Raw genomic sequence first — 21,207 nt, forward strand, 5'->3', positions numbered from 1 at the left:
GGATCACTAAAGTTGATGTGAGGCGCTGTCCGTCGCCACGCCACAGGCGCCACAAGTTGGCAGAGTAGCACAGCGCTAGCCTGTTGACGAATCCTCTCCAGCAAAAAGCTGCTGCCTGTGGCTAGCTTTCACTTTGACATTCGAACTGCTTCTTTGTTTCTGTATGCAACGAGTTGGTGGACCTATGGCGTGCGCCGCTTGTGTTCCGGGGCTTACCAAGCGTCGTCTCGTGGCGATTGGTGTGCGTACGCGTCTCTGCCTGTTGCCCTCAGGAGCATTGTGAGTCTATTGGAGTTTCCCACGAGCATCTATAAAACACTCGTCTACTGCTGCCACGATCAGTTTCATTCTTCACCTCCTCTCAACATCACAACTCCACCACATCTTCAACATGCCCTCAATACAATACTACAACACCACTGCGCCCTTCTGGGATTTCGTGGCTAGCCTCGAAAACCAGGGTTCAACTCATCCCTTCTTTACCGCCCGATCCGGCGACAACCAAGACAACTCGGACGACGAACGTCCTTGGGGATGGGGCCGCTTTCACCCCTGGATGGGTCCTGGAGGCCCTCGTGGATGGCACCGCGGTCCTCACCCTCCTCGCGGTCCTCATGGGCCCGGACATCACCACCCACCTCCCCCTCCTCCTAGCGGATTTCCTCATCCACCTCCTCCTCCTCACGGTTTCCCTCATCCACCACCTCCTCCTCCAGAGCCACAAGTTCCTGGAGACTTCAAGGGGGACGAAGACCGCGCGGGATCCCCAACACCTGAAAACGACGGACCCGCTCCTCCTTACGCTGAGGCCGAATCTTCCTCAGCACCCCGCGGACACCATGGCCATCCTCATCAACGAGGCTGTGGACGCCGCGGTGGTCGTCGCGGTCCATGGGGACGCGCGAGCTGGGCTGGCCCTCCCTTTGACCTGAGTGGTCTTTCAGATCTTTTCCAGCGACAACTGTTTGGAGAGCAGGGCGATGGAGACAGGGACGCCATGCAAGGAGAGTTCAAGCCCGAGGCAGATGTGTTTGATACGGAAACCTCGTACGTCATTCACCTGTCCATCCCAGGTGCGAAGAAGGAAGACGTTGGCTTGAGCTGGGACGCCGAGAAGAGCGAGATTAGCGTCTCCGGCGTCGTGCACCGTCCTGGAGACGAGGACCTGCTCAAGACTCTTGCTCTGAACGAGAGAAAGGTGGGTGCTTTCGACCGCAAGATTCGCCTTGGAAGCCGCGCAAACCCTGCGCAGGTCGACAGCGACGGCATCACTGCCAAGCTCGAGGATGGAATCCTCAGAGTCGAAATCCCCAAGCTGGACAAGGACTATGTCGAGATCAAGAAGGTCGACATTCTCTAAATGTTCTCACGAACATTCCTCACAACCCGGACAACATGACGATTCCACGATAATTCTTAATACCTTGATGGCCATCCTGGAAAATACAAAAGACAAAAAAATCAGATAGCGAAAACACAAAAGAAATGGATGCTTGCTCTTGGACTTGCTTGATGAAATGTGAAATTTTAGTGAAATGCTCTTGTGACAGCTGCAGTTTGTCAAATGTTCGTGTCGTTTACATACAAGACCCCGCTACATGGTTGCCCTTTCCGTTTGTCAAGCATTTTTGGTTGTTGCGGGGTTAAGCCGACGTCATCGGCTGGAAGCTTCCTTCCCTCACCACAGCTTCAACGACCTGGACGTGTCTTTTCTTCTTCAACATTCAAACCGACGTGTCTCACCTCAATTGTTTCAACAGACCAACCGACATCATGTCTTCTCGCATTCCCACTTCGACCTCCGTCGCCGAATCGGCCGTCATCGCCGCTCCGCTTTCCCATGTTTGGCACATGGTCAAGCTCCAGGACTTCCACAAGTTCTGGACCAAGCTGGACAAGAGCGAGTACGTCAAGGGCGCCTCGCCGGAGACGGATGTCGTCAAGTGGACGTTCAAGGACGGCACCGTTCTTGAGATCAAGCAGGAGGAGCACTCGGTAAGGTTCCACGATGATGCAGAGCTTTACGCAACGCTACGCGCCACGAGACGCGAAAGCTCTGTACGATTGAGGCAACGATTGGGCTGATGGCACCCACAGACGATCAACCACTACATCACCTACTCAGTCATTACTGCCTCGCCTGAGCTGAGCTACTCGTCGGTCGTCAGCACCATTCGCCTGTTCGAGGTCACGTCTGGAAAATTTGAGAACCACACCTACGTCCAGTGGTAAGCGACGGCGATCACAGTGGGTCAGGCGACCATGATGGACTGACGCGTGGCAGGACTGGAAATTTCTCAAGCGATGCGGACGCCGGTACGTGAGAAGAGACATTTCTGAGCTTGCTTGGACCAGAGATGCAATAATGGAAGACGCTATTGCAATGGCAATGGGTAGTGGTGGATGCACGGTCAAAACTCGCTAACAGTTTCTTTGCAGGGGTTATTGAGGACGCCAAGTTCAAGCGCCGTGAGGCTCTCGCTGATCTAGCTGCGGCGGTGGGCAAGGGTTCCAACTAGAACAGGACGCAGCATGATTGGTGGGAGAAGAGACGACATTGAAGGCGTGTATACACGCGTGTAGGTGACTATGTTTAGGTGGACGGGGTGGAGCAGCGGAAAAGCGCGAGACTGATTTTTCTGAAGCACACAGGCAGCTCGAGCAAGAAATTGATCATGTCCAACACAATATGTTTGCTCTGCGTGACGTCGGAGAGGCGGGAGCTGTTTCCAGGTTGGATTCTGACGGGCGGCTAAAGCTTGAAATTGTCTGGGATTTGATGCAGAAAAGGGTTGCTCCCGTGCGATTCATTGGCGAACTGGCCTGCAAAGGATCCGAGTCAGCATCCAACATCCAACTACACCTCCAGCAAGAGCCTCTCGCTGCCTGCTGCATCGCCCGTCTCGACGGACCAGGGATCCCATTCGAGCTGCGTGAGAAGATCCAACGTGAACCATCGTCGTTCCATCACCCAATCCAGTCGGTCTGCGCTCCCTCTCTCCCCGTGCATCGGACAGCTCAGCGCGCAACATTCCTCCTCGACCAGGCCTCAGCGCCCTGATTTGCCTGAACCAGCTGTAGCCATGTTTCAAGCCCGGCTCTGTTCTGGTCGGTTCTGTCAACTTGACACCTTGACCGACGATGCTGCCCCACTGTTTTTCCACGCGTTGGCTGGATGAGCGGAGGCGGCCCCTGATCCCTTGTTTGCTTGGTGCAAGCTGAGCAAGAGGCGAGAGCACCACCATGAGTGTGCACGTCGAGCAGAGGAAGCGTGTTGTACGCTTTCTCGTGTCTGTAGTGGGTCGCTGGCACGCCATCCATTCAACTCGTCTGTGTGCCTTACCCCAGACGATTGTCGACCTGCAGGCCAGCAAGGCACCTCTCACACCCCGCCACAACATGCATGCAAGAGACGGGAAAGCAAAAAATCTCCTTGATCTCCCTTCCTTTCCCTCCTCCTTTCCTTCACCGTCCTCTTCCTCTCTGGACCATTCGTTCCTGCGGCAGCACGCCTTGACGCCCTCGCTAAGCAGCATCAAAACGCGGGCGAAGAAAGTACGCGTAAGCTCATGGCCCATCACGCTCCTGTCCAGTAGCAGCAGTGCGAGCGGTCCCGGCAGTCTCCATCAAACACTTCACCACCCCGGCGGGCGATCTCTGAAACATTTGTTCATGCGTGCGGTCGATCCTCCGTCTTCGCACGTTCGTTTCTTTTTCTCTGTTTAGCACTTTGCTGGTTGCTGCTCTCACAGAACACTACTGCTCCTAGTCACAGCTCCTTGTCCTCTTTCCCCGGACAGGAAGCAGATCTGCACGCCTCGAAACACCATCGTCTCCGGTCTTCGCTGTGGGATTGGTGGAGCCTACCATACCCACCGGACCGAACCATGCACTGCTTTCCCCCCCTCGTCACCCATGTGCTACAGATGGGTCTTGTTTTTGGTCTGGACCCACGAAAGCAATAGCCACTGTCGAAATAGAGTCGTAGCATTATCGTTGCGACGATTGATGTCGTAGCCCAGCTCCATTCGTCATGGTCTGGCGGCAGGCAGGCTGGCGCGCGTGCCCTCAATTTCCGCCGCCTATAGCACGTCACCATGTTGGTGGTGCACAGGACGCACGTCACAAACTCCACAATAGCTCTCTCTGCTGGCTACTTGTTGGACTTATAAAGAAGGCATCCCACCGGCGGTTTGTATCTGGCTATTCCCTTCATTCCTCGCAGCAGTCAACTACATCTACTGAGAAGAAAGAAAAGCCCTGGTTGGTTCTTTCTCTACCTTCACAGTCCTTACAGAAAAGTTTTACCTGTCCCTTTTGTCAATCTCGTCTCTTGTAATCTTTTCTGCGGCCGTCGCTGTCTATCCTTTTTTCTACCTCCCTTTATCCAAAAACTCAAGATGCACTCCAAGCTCGCCATCTTTGCTCTTGGCGCCTCCAGGTAAGTCTGCCAACTCTCGCGTTTTGGTCGAATCTCGCGACTAACTCTCGACCAGTGCCCTGGTGGCCGGCGCTCCTGTGCAGCCCAACAACAAGGCAACTGGTTCCGTCCAAGCCAGCGCTCCCGCCGCGCCCACCGGAACGCCAAATGCTGCTGGCGGTGCTCAGCCCATGGGAACTCCGGCTGGCGGCGCGCAGCCCCCGATGGGCACTCCCGGCCAGGGTCACCACGGCCCTCACGGCACGCCCCCCGCTGGCGGTTTCCCCACGCCCCCTGCTGGCGGTTTCCACGGAACTCCCCCTGCCGGCATGCCGACACCTCCTGCTGGCGGCTTCCACGGCACGCCTCCTTTCCCTCCCCCTCCTATGGGAACCCCGGGCGCCACTCCTGGCGCAAACGGCCCTCACCCCATGGGCACTCCTGGCGCCAACGGCCCTCGTCCTATGGGCACTCCCGGCGCGAACGGTCCCCAGGGCACGCCTGGCGCAAACGCTCCTCAGGGCACGCCGCAAGCTGGCAACGCTGGCGGTCCTCAGCAGCAAGGAACCGGCGCTGCTCCCTCTGGCGCGAAGCCCACTGCGGCCGCGGCCAGCGGAGCGGCCAACAACGGCGCGTCGGCTGCCAACGCTGACCTCGCCAGGCGTCAGACTCCTGCTGCTGGCGAGGGTCAGGGCTTTGGCGGCCAGTCTGGCTCGATGCCAACTCCTGGTGCGCAGCAGGGAGGTAGCGGATTCGGCGGTCAGGGTGCCATGACCCCTGGCGCGGGCGGCTCAGGCTCGTTCCCTACCCCTGGCGCTGGAAGCGGATTTGGAGGTCAAAGTGGAGGATTTGGCGGCGCGATGACTCCTGGCGCTGGTGGATTTGGAGGCCAAGGTGCAATGACTCCTGGTGCTGGCGGATCCGGATCTTTCCCCACCCCTGGCGCTGGAAACGGATTCGGAGGTCAAAGTGGATTTGGCGGCGGAGCCATGACGCCCGTCGGCAGCGCTGGAGCTTTCCCCACGCCCAACTCGAACGGCGGCTTCTCCAACGAGCAGCTCAACCAATTCGCCAAGGCTTTCTCCGCGCAGGCTTCTGGCCTCGCTCCCATCGGAACCCCGGGCTTTGGCGGCCAGATGCCTAGCGGCACTCCTCCGTCCGGCCAGATGCCTAGCGGAACTCCTCCGTCTGGTCCTCCCCCGTCTGGCACGCCCCAGATCCAGCAGCGTCAAGCTGAGCAGACTCCCAGCGGCGCGCCTCCTTCTGGCACGCCCCCGTCTGGCCCCCCTCCGTCCGGAACCCCCCCTTCCGGCCCTCCCCCGTCCGGTAGTCCCGCGCTCCAGCAGCGTCAGGCTGAGCAGACTCCCAGCGGCCAACCCCCGTCTGGAACTCCCCCTGCCGGCGCGCCCCCTTCGGGAACTCCTCCCTCGGGCCCTCCTCCTTCCGGCACGCCTAATGCGCAGATGATGATGGCCGCGACCCCGACCGGCGGTTTCGGCGGCAGCGGCTCCATGCCCACCCCCGGCTTCGGTGGCTCCAACTCGGGCTCTGGCGCGTCTCCTCAGGGCACTCCTAGCTTCGGCGGCCAGTCTGGCGGCTTCGGTGGTCAGCAGCAGGGCGGTTCGTCGTCCCAGGGCGGCTTTGGCGGTCAGCAGCAGGGTGGTTCCAACTCGGGCTCGGGCTCTGCTCCTCAGGGCACTCCCGCCGCTGGTGGCTTCAGCGGCCAGCAGGGTGGCCAGGCCGCCCAGTCTGGCGCTGCTCCCGCTGCTACTCCCTCTTTCTAAGCGCCAACTTTCTGAAGACTGCTCCTTGATGAGCATTGCCAGCATCGCAACATCTCGCCGCGTCAGACAAGCATCGTGTCTGAGACGACCTATCTCTCTGGCCGCAACGACGACGCGGGGTGCGCGGGCATGCTCGTCGACGGGGCTATCACCAAAGTGCTTCGGAAAGAGTGGACAGAAGAAGGAGTGCAAGTGGATGGGTGGTTGTCGACTGTTGTTTTGGTTTCGCGCCCGCCTCGTGCAGATTCTTGTATATAATAATGGCTGCAAAGATTGTTAGCCTGTCTTTTGAACGTTTGTCTTTGTCATTCCCGCGTGGAGTCTTCTGAAACGCCTGTTTGTGAGGTGTGCTGTGGGAGGTGCCGTCGAAAGCGTTGTGAAATGTTCAGACTCCTGAGTGCAAAAGGACAGAGACAAGGGAGGATCGTTGGAGTGCTTTAGAGCTCCTTCTTCCCACGCCATTCGCTCTGGTACCCCTTGAATCTAATTTTGGACTCATTGGTCGTCCTGTATCGTCGCTGACGGTGAAAACAAAGAGGTCAGGGTAAAGCAACGATCAACATCGAAGTGGACAAAGACGAGAATCACCGAATCAAATGTGCAAGTTAATAACGACTCCAGCATTCCTCGCTCGTTCTCACTAGGAAAAGGACCGGTAAGCACTGGCGGACCGAGGACGCAAAACGGTTGAGACGATGATGACGACGACGACAAATGTTGGGGATGGCTTGGCGACCTAGAAGGGTACAAAAGGGGGGGTTGGGTCGGCCTCTCAGTCTTCAAATGAATGTCGTCTTCGACTAGCGATAGTCTAGGAGCGTAACAAGGTATGAAGTTATCACAGAAAGAATACCCACCTCAAAAGTCGTAGCAACGGGTAAAGGACCGGTGATGAGAAACAACAAAAGCTGAATTTGTCGCTTCCGGTGCCAACGGATTGGTCGTCTTTGGGACTCTCTGGTCGACGAGTGGGAGTAACGAGCGCCTTGCGTGGTCCGGCACAAATAATGCTCTGAGGTCCAGTGGGGTGCGGTGTCTCAAAGACGAGAGGGCGGATGAGAGAGTCAAAAGGGGAGATGATGGGATGGATGGACAAGAGAGACACCGAACACCTCGTAGCTTCGGTGGAGGGAAGAGGGCAAGAGGGAGATCGAAAGGCGGAAGACCAGTATCCACTTACTTACGGCTCGTCAGGGTCCTGCTCCTCCCAATACTCCCCATCGTCCACGAGACGTCCACGACACATCCTCATGATGTCCTCATGATGTCCTCGTCCTCAACGCAAAGGGAAAGAAAATTAGAAACGAAAATGCAATCCATGCAGACTTGTCGACGCTGGGACGCAGCTGGACAACGCCTGCGCCGTCTCTGATGAGGACCAAGTAAGCGGCGGCCGCCTGTGCGATGGACAACGGTTGAGGGATGGGAGCTAGTGGTCAACGGTGACGGGCACCAGCGGGCAGTGGGCGACAGATTTACTTTTTCGACTTCTTGAACTCGAACTTGAAGTCCTCTCTATCCTTTATTGTCTTCTGGAGCTTGACGCCCGTCCTAGTGGCGCCCTTCCTGAGCCGATTGTAGTTACCGGCAGTGGTGTAGACGGGGCAGGTATGGATGTCGGGGACGTCAACCTTTCCCTCCAAAGTCATCGCACGCCAACGCATGTATTCATATTGACCCGTCGCCTTGGCTTCAAGAAAGAGGGCGGAATCCGGCTTGTGGGTTCCGAGAATGCGGAAGATGAAACTGTTGTCTGCGGCAACGAGCCAGCACCGGAAGAGGTATTGGTCCCAGGATCCATGACGGTAGAGGTGAGAGGGGTGAGAGGAGGAATCAGGGGGAAGGTACAGCGAGGACTTGAGGCGCAACAGAAGCAGTGCATAGAGTTTGTGGAGAGTGAAAGCAGCCAATCAGCCCCAGGGAGAACAACCCATCTGCCAGAAAAAAACAGGGCGAGATGCATACATGTAGGTACGCTTGTAGAAGGGGCATCAAAGCGCCCTGAGAAGTGTAGAACAAAAGGACTACGGGGTGAAAGGATGGCTCTTGACTACATGTTTTCTTTTCGTTTTGACTACATGTTTTCTTTTCGTTATTCTCACTCGCTTGGTCCAGATTCTTGTAGAAAATAACGGCTGCCAAACGTTATTTAGCCTGGACTTCTAAAATATATATTGAGCTCCGTCTTTTCCTCGACCCCTCAAAAGTCTGATGAGAATAATCGATCACATAGACAACCCCCAAGGTATTGCAACGAGGCTCTGGTGCATCAAGTAGATGTTGGTGGTAGTCGTCCGATGTACATACGTTGGAGCAAAGACTTTACCAACTCCCTGATTGGTATTGGCAGCAGACGTCGAGGTCCAGGGGCGACGATAGCTTTTTGACTCTTTTTATTTGCTGGAACATTGCCTGGAGTACCTGCCGGTATTGGCACCGCATCGTCTGCGCCTACCTTCTGTCATCTCTAAGCACCTCCTCCCTCCATAGTCACATCACCAACCCGCTGCGTCGCTGAGTTGCCGACTAACGACTGCCATTGCGCTGGACGCTCGCGATGGATCTTAAGTGGGCAAGGATAGAGTGACGGTGAGAGGTATGGATTGGCGAAAAGCTCAGCTTTACGTCGCCTCCGATGCGCTGCCTGCGCGTTGAAGAGAGAGACGCAAAGACCGTTGCTAAATTGGTGGGTCATGGCAGGATGGATATGGTTGTGAAAGACTCAAGCGACGCGCTCCAATTCAAGTGTCAGGGAGTTCTTGACCAAAGACTGCCTCGAGCCCACAAACGCCAGCTCAGCATTCAGCAAGCTCAAAATCTCAAACCGCGAGAGTGGTTAGCACCTGAACCCCGAACATCAGTCATTGGTGACTCGGGAGGAAAGGCGGCAACATTCAACCCGTCGGAATCGGATGGCAGCAGCTGATCGTCTGTTCGATACCCGGCGGGTGTTGTCGATATCTTCTTTTTCCTTTTTTTCGCCTGAGTCCTTTGCGCTTTTGGTTATTGTCACTGCCTGGGTGAGGTAGGAGGTACCCAGCTCCGCACCCTGGTGCCGACAATCCATGCCTGCCTCACTTCTCTCCTTGGAGTCACCTCACCGACTTGCTTTCCATGCTTCGTCGACCAATTTGCCATGAGGCCCTCCTTTGCAGACGGCAATCTCGCGGCAAGTGGACTTTTTGCGCACAAACCGCTTGAGACTGGTGGGAGAATCTGGCCGAAGATGCCCTCTCCGTCCAGACCCTTCAAAAGTTTGATGAGAGTCATCTATCAGGTCACGCTCGGGGTGCCCCAACGACGGGCGCCACGTCACTTCTTGAAGAGAAATTGACAGTGTGTGATGCCTTCACAATGCGCCGCCTGCTAGATCCTTGGGCCGAAAGCTGGGAAGAGACGCAAAGACTGCCGCTGATTGGTGGGCCCTGCCAGGACGGATCTGGTTGTGAGAAGCCAGGCTTTACAGCGTTACAACAGACAGCCTCTAAGCTGCTTGCGCTGCGTTCGGTTGGCCGATGAAGTCGCGTCGGCGGGTATATGTACTCGTAGTCGCTGACGGGTGTTTGTGAAGGGAAGGAAACAGACCAAGTTGAGCAAGAGCACCTCCGAAAGATCGAGAAGATGGCGGGGAGCAACTGCAGCGCCCACATGTCTTTCCCACTGGTCAAATATTTTGTTGCGAGTCGTCCAGGACAGAGATGGGCCGCAGCTACTATCATCGCGCGTGTTTTCCCGGGACATTGCCTGCTTGTTCTGAAGCTGTTCTCAAGATATTACCGCAGACATCTTGACACCATGGGAGAACCACCCACCTGAGACCGCATTTCGAAAGCAACTTGAACATCGTCTCCAGGCGCGAATGGAGGACGTTAAGCAGCGGAATCATCAACGTCCCCACATCTCACACCCACCGCCCTCACCACATCACTAAAACTCCACACCTCCAGTTTACCGACCCCGGATCGACCAAACAGGCAACCCGGCCAGCCCAGCCAGCAATCGGCGCAGCCAGGTCCAGACCTGCGTGCTGACAGCGCGACAATTATAAGGGGTGGAAGCCATGGCCAGCAATATGTACGTATGCGTACGTGTGTGCAACTGACCCGCGCAGGCTTCCAGAAGGTCAAGCGAAAAGGGGACGACTCCTCCTACGGGGTACCCCGACGCGGGGGCGCAGGTGGGTGCACTGCGCGGGAGAGAAGGTAGGGCAGGGTAAGGTAGGTGGGCCGGACGCCGCCGCACGCCCGCGGCAAGGAAGGCGAGCGACAGAGCAGGCGAGATGAGATGAATTATCATGGTAGATCAGAGAAACAGTGCATTGCGACGTGGGGGTGGATGGGGATACATAGAGATATGGGGATTGGGGAGCGGCTTCAGCCGCAGCCGCCGGCGTGGGGTGTGGTGGTTTATTTTGAACGGTTGGCTGGATGAGGCTCTCTTCTGTCTCAGGCACAGGTTGGTGGTACGGACGGTACGTATACAGAGAGCCAGGGCGCCGTTTGATGGGGGACACGAGGTTGCGTACGATGTCTCCGTAGACACACGGAGAGCGCTTGAGTTGAGAAATTGATGAGCTGGGCGTTGTTGGTCCAGCCGGCGTTCTCCACAGCCATGTCTGCTGGAGAAATTCGCACATGTATTCGTGACCACTCCAGCATTTTGTTTTTGATGAAATTTGTCGTCAACATGGCCCCAGCAGAGTGCGCGCGCGCTTGTCGGAAATCGGATCCCAAGCGGACTGTGAACAGGAAAGGGAACCGGGGGACCTGGCGGTATGTAGTGAGTCAAGCAGATTGTGTCACAATGACTGAACGGTTCGTGATGTCCGCCACTTCACAGATAAAGAAGCTTTCCCGCGGCAGTCGAGCTGTTGTTGTGATGTGTATGCAGCAGGCGTGGGTAGTTGAAGCGATAGGAGCGGGATGATTCCTCGGAACCCCCACACTTTCCCAAGCACCTGGGAGCGGACAGCGGGGAGGTAAATTTAGCATGCCCTGTCCCATTCGCTCCGAAACCGGGGAAGAGCGGAAATGGCTGGCTGGCTGGCTGGCGAGTTGGGTTTGTTGGCGAGTTGGCGACACGAACAAGGGGGGGTGTTGCTGGCGCTGCAGCTCCCGCAGAGCCTCTTTTTTTCATTTCGAGCATCACAAAAACAACATTGCTTCGTGTCCTCATGACCCTGCTCAGCCCTCTTTGCGGGCGTGGCTGGCTTGTCACATTCCAGGCTCTGGCTCACATGCGGAAGCCCGTGCTGGGGCTAGAGGCGTTAGATGGAGGATGGCAAGCCCCGGGGCCGCCGACCAGTGTGCCATTGTTTGGGAAAAAGAGCATGTCGAACCGCAACCAGCAACCAGCAACCGTTTGGTTCGAAAAAGATCGGACGGGACGACGGGAGAGGCGAGCTCGCGAGTGGACCAGGTCCAGGAAAGAGGCGAGATGTTGCCGAGCTGGGCCCCTTCGGTCGCCTCTCGCCCACTGAAATCGAAGGGCGGAAGGGCTTCGAGAAGGAAATGCCAGGCACCCAGGGTCCAGCTTCAACCAGAGGCAATAATCTCGCCCATACCAACCACGTGCCGGGGTTACGGCCATGACCGACGCACTAGAGAGGCCTTGGGACGTCAAATCCGTACTCCTCCAGATGAAGAGTGTCTCTGCGGCTTGGGCAGCATGAATCTCTGTCGCCCAAGCAATTTCTCGCTGGACACGGCAAGGCCCACAGCAGGCCATTGTTTCTAGAGGCGACGGCTATGTGGTGATGACAGGGCTGAGGAAATTTTTCACCTGGTGCTTGAGTCGCGCGGATATGGCATATGGAGACATGATGCAGGGAAGAGAGGTCAGAGACAGCGCATCGTCGAAAGAAGCGTTTTTTTGGGGCCATGCAGTGCGACATGATCGCCCAGCGCATCCTTGCTTATCTGTGCATGCCTGGGATCCAGCGTCAACGGTGTGTGCTGCTGCGACTGCTGGGGGGTGACTGGTGGAGCGGTGGGGTGTGAGAAGGAGGTTTGTGAAGTAAGGGGAATCGAGTCGAACTGGATAGAGAGAGACGGCTACATCATAAATGGCCACGCTCCACGGCATCCGGATCACAGCGAGGCTCATCAGGGTCTCTTCATCAACAAATGTGCCTGGCCATCACGGCTCAGGGTCCTTGCAAGCCTTGCAGGTGCCTCGGTCGGTGTGGGCTGGATGAAGTCAAACAGTCGCCAGCGGTTGCGCAGGTGGCGGAAGGGGTGGGCACGTCTGACATCAATCCTGTCGGCCTGCACTGCGAGCCGCACATGCCGACCCCGAACCGCGCTTACCATACCTCACCAGCAATTGCGCAACGCAAAAGTATCCGCTTGTCTTCGCTCCGTTCCTGGTCCAAAAGTGGGCTTTGCGTCGTCGACTGGAGACAAAAATTGGATAGTGTGCATGGAGTGACAGCCCAGCAGAGTCAGCAACGGCGCTTGACCTGGCCGTTTTTGTCCAGACGCCTAAAACTGAACCGACGAGCAATGCCGGCCCGTACCAGATGAATTGAAGCTTTTCTCAAAATATCGACAGCAATAATGGGCGGATGGCTGTGCCATGGCTGGAGCTGGAGCTGAGCTGGCTTCTGGGCCTGGCACATCGTAGGTGGATGGCTGGCGGGCGTGGACCGGCGACCGCTCCACCAAAGCAAATCCCTTTTCCGTCGACTCCAGCAGAGCACCCACGCACCCACGCACGCACAGATCTGCAGTGAGCACTGACGGCGCGCGGTCAAAGTAGAAACAGTGGATCGCTATGGAGCTTGGACGGCTCTCGTCTGCCACCAGAGCTCCCAGGAGACGCAAAGGCGTTGTGGCCTCGCCGCCACGCTCTGCGACCATCGCTTGCCTACCTTCTGAATAATCCGCTCCCACCTGTCTGTCGATAAAAAGCCCGCCTCGCTCCCGTCCAATCCTGCCCGTCACCTTGTACTATCCATCAATCCTCTTCCATTTGTCGTGCGGAAAAGCGTCTCCTTTTCGTACCATACTCCTTCGTCTTACCACATCTTCCACCACCTCTTCAAACCGCTACATACGCCTCCTGGATATCGACTTTACACCGACCAGTCTGATATCCATCTAGAAGTCTCAGAGCTTCTACACATCCCCCCACCTCCAAAACTTCCACCTCACACATCAGCATCATGCTTTCCCGCAACCTCGTCTCGCGCATTGCGGCCCGCCGCGCCGCGGCCGTTCCCCGTGCCGCCGCCCAGGGCGCACGCTTCTTCAACTCTGGCTCCAAGGTCGAGCACGCCGAGGAAGTGCGCGCGGGCAAGATCATCACCGTCACCTACAAGGACGGTGTGCGCCAGGAGGTTGAGATCCCCGTCGAGCACCACAACAACACCGGTCCCGTGGCGCCGGCCGGCGCCGACGAGAAGCAGCGTGCTTACCCCCTCGACTCCAACATCCTGAGTCAACTCAACCCTACCCTCAAGAAGTTTACCCTGCCCGGCAAGGTTGCCGTCGTTACTGGGTGAGTTTTACCCCTGTCACTATCCCTGATGCTGCATCCCTGTCAACCACACCACTCTTTATCTTTCGAGCGTTCGTACTGACGTTGTCAACAGTGGTGGCCGTGGTCTCGGCTTCAACATGGCGCAAGCCCTCGCCGAAGTGGGCGTCCGCGGCATCGCCATCATGGACGTGCAGAAGCCCCTGGGCGAGGAGGCCGCCCGCGAGCTTTCGGAGCAGACGGGCGTCGACGTCCGCTTCTACCAGGTCGACGTCCGTGACGGCGACGCCATCAACCAGGCCGTCGAGGACATCAACGACCACTACGGCCAGATTGACGTTCTCCTGAACGCCGCCGGTATTGCCGAGTAAGTTGGCCCCCCCTGAAAAGCTCCACGGATAGATAAACTAACAACCCCGACAGTTCCAACATCAAGGCCGAGACGTACGACACGGAAATGTTCCGCCGCCTGATCGACATCAACCTGACGGGCGCGTTCCTCGTCGCGCAGGCCGTCGGGCGCAAGATGATCGCGTCCAAGGCGGGCGGCAGCATGATTCTCGTCGCGTCGATGAGCGGCAGCATCGTCAACTACCCGCAGGAGCAGAGCTGCTACAACGCGTCCAAGGCGGGCGTGGTGCAGCTGACCAAGTCGCTGGCGACCGAGTGGGCGCGCCACGGCATCCGCGTCAACGCCATCTCGCCCGGCTACATGGACACGGCCCTCAACCGCGTGCCGGCCCTCGACGCGCAGAAGAAGATCTGGATCGACCAGACGCCGCAGAAGCGTCTCGGTGCCGTCGACGACCTCAACAACTTGGCCGTCTACCTCGCCAGCCCCGCCTCGGCCTTCATGACGGGCTCCAACAACATCATCGACGGCGGTTACACGCTGTGGTAAGCGAAGTGCTTCTGATGAAGTGTTTGCTGCCGTTCGTGTAATCTGTTCTTCGATTCCGCCATCTCTGCTGTTGTTGTCGCGCTTCATCAGCTGGATATACCCACACCTTTCCTCCACCTCTTATAGACGATTGTGGAAACCGGCGGAGAAAAAAAACACCACCCCTCTAGATTTCCCCCCCTGTCATTTTGGCATCTCAAAAACGGCGTTATCTGTTTTGGCTTGTTTCCCCTGTTGCTGGGACGATTGATTGGATGGACGCATCTTTGATGGATAGATGGATTTTGGAATCTCAGTCGGGGCGTTGGAGTCTCGTCTTGTTGTCTTGAACCGTTCAAGCGAAGTAATTTAGATCTTGTTGTTGGGATAGAAGAGAGATTGGAAAGCAAGTCGCAAATAGACTTTTGCTAGGAATTTGAGCATCTTTTGACATCCATTCTGTCTTTCTTTTCGGAGGCTGTGATGCTTTCGTCTGTCAGATCGGTGTTATTGAAACGACCATTAAACCTCGTGTGGCGAATTTCATGATGCACCACTCACTGACCGATTGAAGTAAATTCAGCTCTAAAGCAGCCTCTCGACGTCTTGTCCAGTGGCGATCTGGTAATGGCGAGCCGGGCAGGTACAGTACGTGGTGGCGACTTTCACGCTCTGTAGGAAACACTGATCGGCCAAGGGGCAGGCGATCAGGACTCAACATCGGCGGTGATGCACGATGTCGCGTATACCACAGGGGCGAGGTTCACGCACGCAACATGGCATGCGAGTGGTCAGTGATGACTGATGGCCAATTCAAGGGTGGGCTTGTTGTCGTCGCCATTCGACCACCAGGAGACCGATAGACGACACTAAAGAGACGCGATGGGTGGTCAAACGTTCGAGTGGGTGGCGAGGAACGTGAGGGCAGAGTCTGATGGACATGTGGCGAGTTGAGGAAGAGGAAGGGGGGGGCTGATGAGTTGACATTCGACTGGAGTGGCGACCATCCATCACTGCGTAGCAGCAGGTCGGCGCAGACACAAGGGAGCGAGTCAACGAGAGGAGGCATGTGGACTGGAATTGTATCTCGAACAATTTGCCATGTCTAAACTACCCAGGTGGCGATGGCCTGCTCGCCACGAAACGAAAGCACTCACTTACTTCATGAACAAACAGATTGGAAAGGAAGTCGACCAAGGTCACTGCCGCAGCAGTGGACGAAGACGGGCACTCAACCCACACAGAAAGAAACAACAACAGGACCAAAGACTCAACAGAGCCGCCACGTCCGCCGCCCGCCCGTCAGCTCACCACCCGGCCGCTTATCGTGGGGTGGGTCCATCGTCGTTGACCTGAGTCGAGTCAAGTCTCATCGAGGGCCAGCCAGGCACACAAAGTGAGGCGGGAGCCAGAGAGCGGGATGACCAACAACAGTCGAAAAGGAAGGATGATGAGCAGCCAGGAATAGGCACCGACAAAACCTTATATTACGGGTATCGTGGATTCGTGGTGGTGGGCTCCACCACGGCAAGCCTGGAGACGCCCGAGCCAGGAGCCCCGAGCAGAGCGAGCCGCGCCGCCGCGGCCGCGCGCCATGTCCGTGGGCACGGCACCATTTCACGATCTTGATCCGTGCGTAGGGTTTAGGGCGGTTGGCGTTTTAGCGGAGCGCGGCGAGAGTGGGAGGAGTGGGTGAGTGGGTGCTCTGAGGCGGTGGACCCTGCTTTTCGTGCCTGGTCCGCTGATTCTGGCCGTTCATTGGTTGCTGCGTCTTGCCATCGTCATTGGCTGTTGGAGCGGGTGTTGTCGGATTCTGGATGTGGTTGGGTCCATGAGTGAAGGTCCGTAGTGAGAGAGCAGAATTGCTGGATTTGAGGCATGTTCCATCCGACACTTCTTTTTTCCATCTCCCTCCTCCGGTCTGTCGTTTTCTCATGTTCAGTGATTTTTTCTCCGCTTTCCGGCCACTTTACAACTTGGCGCCAGCCTTTGCCCGCTCTTCCGCCTCAGTCTTCCTCGCAAATTCAACGTTTCTCTTGCGATAGACATCTTCCCACAACTTCAAAATGTCTCCCAAAGCCTCTGAGCCCTGTTTCCCACTGAGCGGCTCCGGGCCATCCCTGTATATCAACTGGTCAGTCACGACTTCGAGCACCTTGCCATTCTTCTTTTCCATCCCACCGGCTCCGAGCCCGATCAAATCATCATACGCCCGCATCATGGACGACATGGGCGTCTTGGCGTGAGCCGGATAATTCTCCATGAGGCCTTCGGGAGCCAGGGCCGTCTGGATCATGTCTGGGCAAATGGCGTTGATGGTGAAGCCATGCGCAGCGGCGTTGGGCGCCAGCGCTCGCACAAGGCCGAGAAGGCCGTGTTTGGCAGTCGAGTACTGCGGGACGGATGGAAGAGGGTAGAGGGCGGCGGACGAGGCGGTGACGACAATGTCCTTGTTTGAAGACGGCGAGAGCGAGGCATAATGCGCAAACAGCTTGATGCCGTAGTAGACGCCATACAGGTCCACATCAAGCGTCTTCATGTTGGGTTTGGTGGGCGGCGGCGGCATCGTCGAGCCATTGGGCGCAGGGAGCGTGTTGAAGATGTCGTCGCGGTCGTCAATGCCCGCGTTTAGAGCCGCCAGGTCGATTCGCTTGCGCCATTCGAATGCGCGGGCGAAGGCGCTGGACTGGGAATCCCACGAGGATACATCGCATTGTATGAACAGAGTCGCGTCTTTGGGAAGTGAGGCGGAAGGCGGGGGTGAGTTTAGGTCAAGAAGAACAATGTGCCAGTCTTTGGAGAGCAGATGCTGGGTCAAAGCCAGGCCAATGCCCGAGGACGCTCCAGTGATGATGGCGACTGGGTTGCTCATGATGGCTGCTGATATTGAACCTACCGTTTGCCTTCGCCATTATATCTCTGGGCTGGGGATTAGTATTGAGATGCGGAGTCGGAGGTGCCCCGCATCTTGAGTCGTAGGCGGCAGTTCATGGCGCCATGGTGTGGGGAGTGGTAGCCACGCTGCTGGACATTGGTCGAATATAGCTGGAATAAGGCGCCTTTGCGATGCACTGGTTGGTCGCTGTCAGCTGCCACAATGTACATAGACACCACAAAGAGCAGACGCTCGGCAGTGCGCGATGGCCGGCGGGCGCGCAGCAAAAGTAAAGGCGTGGCGCAGGCAGTGACCCTGTCGCCAAGATGAATGACGCATGGCGACGAAAAGTCATCGTGTTGTAATTGTCGATGGGTGATGCTGACAGGCAGAATCTGAGAGTGTCTTCGCAATAATGGGGCTGAGGTCGTGGCGCATCACCTGTGCCTGTGCAGTGCAGCCGGCTCTCGCGGATGGTTTGCTTATGTGTACCCGCTCGCTCGCGCTCGCTGACCACAACGTCGCCCGCTCGTCTCCAACACCACTTCTCTCCTCCACCACCTACAAAACCGACCTGTAGTCCTCCCATATCGCCCTCCTCGCCGCCTCTTCCACCTCTCGAGAATGCCGCTCGGTCTCCATAACCCTCTGCCCTCTTCCGTCGGCAGTAAGTATTCCTTCCATGCCCCGCTGTCGGCCGGCTGAAGCCATGACGTCGCCCCACGCTGACGCCTGAATCTCCTCTGCAGGTGAAATCAAGAAGACGGGAAAAATCCTCGCCTCCTTCGTCGACCCCCGTCAATCGTTTGGTCCCGATAAGATCATTCCGCCTCAGATCCTCGCCAATGCAAAAGTATGTCTCACATGCTGCACCCGCTCGACCGCCCTCCAAAACACAACCTCGCACAAGACGCTAACAACCACCTCCGATAGGGTCTCGCCGTCTTGACCGTCCTCAAGGCTGGTTTCCTGGGCTCTGGTCGTTTTGGCTCTGGTATCGTCGTCGCGCGTCTCCCGGATGGCAGCTGGTCAGCGCCCTCGGCCATTGGAACCGTTGGGGGTGGATTCGGTGGCCAGATTGGTTTCGAGTTGACCGACTTCGTCTTCATCCTCAACGATGCCTCGGCCGTACGCACATTTTCGCAGGCGGGTTCGCTGACCTTGGGTGGTAACGTCTCAATTGCTGCTGGACCCGTTGGCCGCAACGCCGAAGCGGCTGGAGCAGCAAGCTTGAAGGGCGTCGCTGGTGTTTTCGCATACTCCAAGACCAAGGGTCTGTTTGCCGGTGTCAGTTTGGAGGGCAGCGCCATCATTGAGCGCCGCGATGCCAACGAGAAGCTGTACGGTCGTAGAGTGACCGCTCGACAACTCCTCGAGGGCAACGTTCCGGTTCCTCCGGCGGCTGACCCCTTGATGCGCGTGCTCAACTCGCGCGTATTTGCCGGTGTTGCTGGTACTGGGTCTGCGTCGGACTCCATGTACAACGACATGCCGATTTACGACTCTTCGCACGAAGATGTTGTCTGGCAAGGACGTCGTGGCTCGGCCATGGGCGAGGGCGTCCGCGGCCACCGCACTGGATCCACAAACGACTTTGGCCCGCCTTCTCGCTCGTCCACCTGGACGGATGAGGTTTATGACCGCCCTTCTCCCCAAAACACCGGTATCAACCGGTCCTTCTCTACCCGCGCAAACCCCAACGAGACTTTTGACAACATGGACCGTCGCTCTCGTGCCATTAGTACCGGTTCTGGCGACTCCTTTTACGGCAAAAAGGTTGGACCCGGCAGGCCTACGGCGCCGAAGCCGCAATTCCGCAAGTCGATGCTGGGTCCCGATCAAGCAATCGCCAAATTCACGTTTGACCCCGACCAACCGGGCGACCTGGGTTTCAAAAAGGGTGACATCATCACCGTGACCAAGAAGACAGAAAATGCCACCGATTGGTGGTCGGGTCGTATCGGAGATCGGGAGGGCATCTTCCCAAGGTACGTATTCTGCCGCAGCAAGCAAATCATCTGACACGATGCTAACACTGTCTTTGCAGCAACTACGTGGAAATGGTGTAAAAGCGACGGACGGCGTCCCACACAGCGCACCGATTGGTTGTGAAATTCTGCTTGATACCCCCAAAGTCTGAACTTTTCATCCCCACCCCATCTATACCACGGTCAATCATGCACATCAATGGTTACTCGAGCTTGACGGCTGTCTTTGACGCGCACGGAAAGAAGCACTGCATCTTATTTTCCCACTCACGAATCCCCTTGTCCCACTGCGCCCATCGATAGAACCCTGGTCTTTTTTACTCACTGTACATATTACTATCTCTTTACCATTTCCAATTTTTCATCTCCTTCCTTTTTCCGATTTTGGCTTGTTTTTGCGATTTCGCGTTTCTTTGTTCATTTCAACGGCACATTCGGGGCATAGCAAGGCGTCTCCGTCTTCCATTCAACTACCACCTACCAGTCGCATCCGCTCCGGTCCACGGGTCCTGCATAGCCACGAGTGTATTTTACTCCTTGATTTCACCTCTCATGCGTGTTTTCGAATTGGATTCGTTGGCGTTGAAACAACATCTCCTGAAAATGGTAGCTTGATTGAAAGATGACATGGCAGTCTGCCGTGATTCGGTATTGAGTCACCACGCTCGCCTCACATTGACACGATCAGTTGCCATATTGCGGTGTCAGCTATTCTGACGAGCGCCGTGCGTTTTCCATCTTTCTTCCAAGATATGCCGCCTCTTTTTTTTTTGGCGCTTGGTGGACGTGTGAACATGCGGCAGTCAGAGTTCTACTTGGGCTTGTGGTGATGTTGCGGGACCGTCGCTGTCGCTTCCCCGCTGGGCGTTCTGCTTCGCTACCCCGCCGCCCCCTTGCTTCTTGAAATGTACACAACAAAGGTCCCCTCCGCCCCGTCCTCCCTCTAGTCATGCGGCCGAGATAAGGTAGTCGGCGTTAAGCCCCTCGCCCGCCCTCGCTTATCCATCTCTCACTTTCTTTGTGTTGGAAAAAAACGGAGGAAAAAGAGGCATCAATCTGCAGGACAGCCCCTGCAAAAAAGAAAAACTCAGACTATAGTGCGATTTAGCCGGTCTCAAAATCAAGATAGCAGCGATAGCTCAGCGGCAGAGCGCAGGATTGCAGTGACCACAACACAGCAGTTATCCCGAGGTCCCCGGTTCAATCCCGGGTCGTTGCTTCGTCTTTTGTCTTTTGCAGTGTTCCATTCTTTTTGGTTGGCATTCACTTGTGGAGTGGGGTGGTGGTGGGTGCGCGGATGCGCGGAATGTGGGTCTTAGCACAGAGGAGGAGGAGGATTGGGTGTGAGCGAGTCTGTGAGGGACACGCGGCGGCGTGAAGTTTTTGGAAATATGTAATGATGATGGGGTGTGGATGCCCGGACGATGGGAAGGGGGGTGGACAACTGGTGGATGTAAAGTGTGGAGGTGGCAGGGAGTGATGGATGGGGATTGTAATGCAATGTGATGCTTTGGATTGTGGTTGTCTTTGTTCAATTTGCGGTGCAGAATCAGCGCTGTTTAAAATCCAAACGATGGCGCGTAGCATGCATGCGACAGGCGTCAGATGGAAAGAGAGACTTGAGAAAAAGTAGGTCGGTCAGCTTGTGTGGGCTAGCAGAGAGCTAAGGGAGAAAGAAGTCCTTATGCATATAGGAAGCGTTGTTCGATGATGTAGTCGCAATAAAGCAACTCTCTCCCCTGAGTATTGCAACATGTCTCTTTGTTTGACCGTTGAAAATG

General features: G+C 56.5%; 6 protein-coding genes and 1 non-coding gene across 7 annotated transcripts; 6 read left to right on the top strand and 1 right to left on the bottom strand.

Moving 5' to 3' along the window:
- Nucleotides 1-138: 138 nt before the first annotated feature.
- Nucleotides 139-1,506, top strand: BKA78DRAFT_316045 (HSP20-like chaperone). Its single transcript, XM_066888599.1, has one exon. It carries the CDS (start codon nucleotides 392-394, stop codon nucleotides 1,358-1,360), a length of 969 nt encoding a protein of 322 aa, XP_066743172.1. The 5' UTR covers nucleotides 139-391; the 3' UTR covers nucleotides 1,361-1,506.
- On the top strand, nucleotides 1,507-2,707 carry BKA78DRAFT_316049 (uncharacterized protein). Its single transcript, XM_066888600.1, has 4 exons — nucleotides 1,507-1,995; nucleotides 2,098-2,228; nucleotides 2,285-2,316; nucleotides 2,440-2,707. Exons 1-4 carry the CDS (start codon nucleotides 1,774-1,776, stop codon nucleotides 2,517-2,519), a joined length of 465 nt encoding a protein of 154 aa, XP_066743173.1. The 5' UTR covers nucleotides 1,507-1,773; the 3' UTR covers nucleotides 2,520-2,707.
- A 1,693-nt stretch (nucleotides 2,708-4,400) lies between these two features.
- BKA78DRAFT_296221 (uncharacterized protein) lies at nucleotides 4,401-6,204 on the top strand (the record flags this gene model as incomplete). Its single annotated transcript, XM_066886590.1, has 2 exons — nucleotides 4,401-4,441; nucleotides 4,497-6,204. The coding sequence occupies 2 exons, from the start codon at nucleotides 4,401-4,403 to the stop codon at nucleotides 6,202-6,204; spliced, it is 1,749 nt and encodes a 582-aa protein (XP_066743174.1).
- A 6,933-nt stretch (nucleotides 6,205-13,137) lies between these two features.
- On the top strand, nucleotides 13,138-14,831 carry BKA78DRAFT_146029 (uncharacterized protein). The gene is made up of 3 exons (XM_066882869.1): nucleotides 13,138-13,704; nucleotides 13,799-14,050; nucleotides 14,107-14,831. The coding sequence occupies exons 1-3, from the start codon at nucleotides 13,370-13,372 to the stop codon at nucleotides 14,582-14,584; spliced, it is 1,065 nt and encodes a 354-aa protein (XP_066743175.1). The 5' UTR covers nucleotides 13,138-13,369; the 3' UTR covers nucleotides 14,585-14,831.
- Nucleotides 14,832-16,754: 1,923 nt separating this feature from the next.
- On the bottom strand, nucleotides 16,755-17,435 carry BKA78DRAFT_230064 (uncharacterized protein; the record flags this gene model as incomplete). Its single annotated transcript, XM_066883757.1, has 1 exon — nucleotides 16,755-17,435. A coding segment is annotated over one exon (681 nt), but the record flags the coding sequence as incomplete, so codon positions are not given.
- Nucleotides 17,436-17,853: 418 nt separating this feature from the next.
- On the top strand, nucleotides 17,854-19,507 carry BKA78DRAFT_296224 (uncharacterized protein; the record flags this gene model as incomplete). The annotated part of the gene is made up of 5 exons (XM_066886591.1): nucleotides 17,854-17,914; nucleotides 18,019-18,105; nucleotides 18,188-18,291; nucleotides 18,372-19,426; nucleotides 19,486-19,507. 5 exons carry the CDS (start codon nucleotides 17,854-17,856, stop codon nucleotides 19,505-19,507), a joined length of 1,329 nt encoding a protein of 442 aa, XP_066743177.1.
- Nucleotides 19,508-20,554: 1,047 nt separating this feature from the next.
- On the top strand, nucleotides 20,555-20,645 carry BKA78DRAFT_t115. Its single transcript has one exon. It is a non-coding gene; the product is annotated as a tRNA-Cys (tRNA).
- Nucleotides 20,646-21,207: the final 562 nt, after the last annotated feature.

Source organism: Phyllosticta capitalensis, assembly GCF_038381095.1.
Source record: "Phyllosticta capitalensis strain CBS 128856 chromosome Unknown BKA78scaffold_6, whole genome shotgun sequence".
Classification (NCBI taxonomy): Eukaryota; Fungi; Ascomycota; class Dothideomycetes; order Botryosphaeriales; family Phyllostictaceae; genus Phyllosticta; species Phyllosticta capitalensis.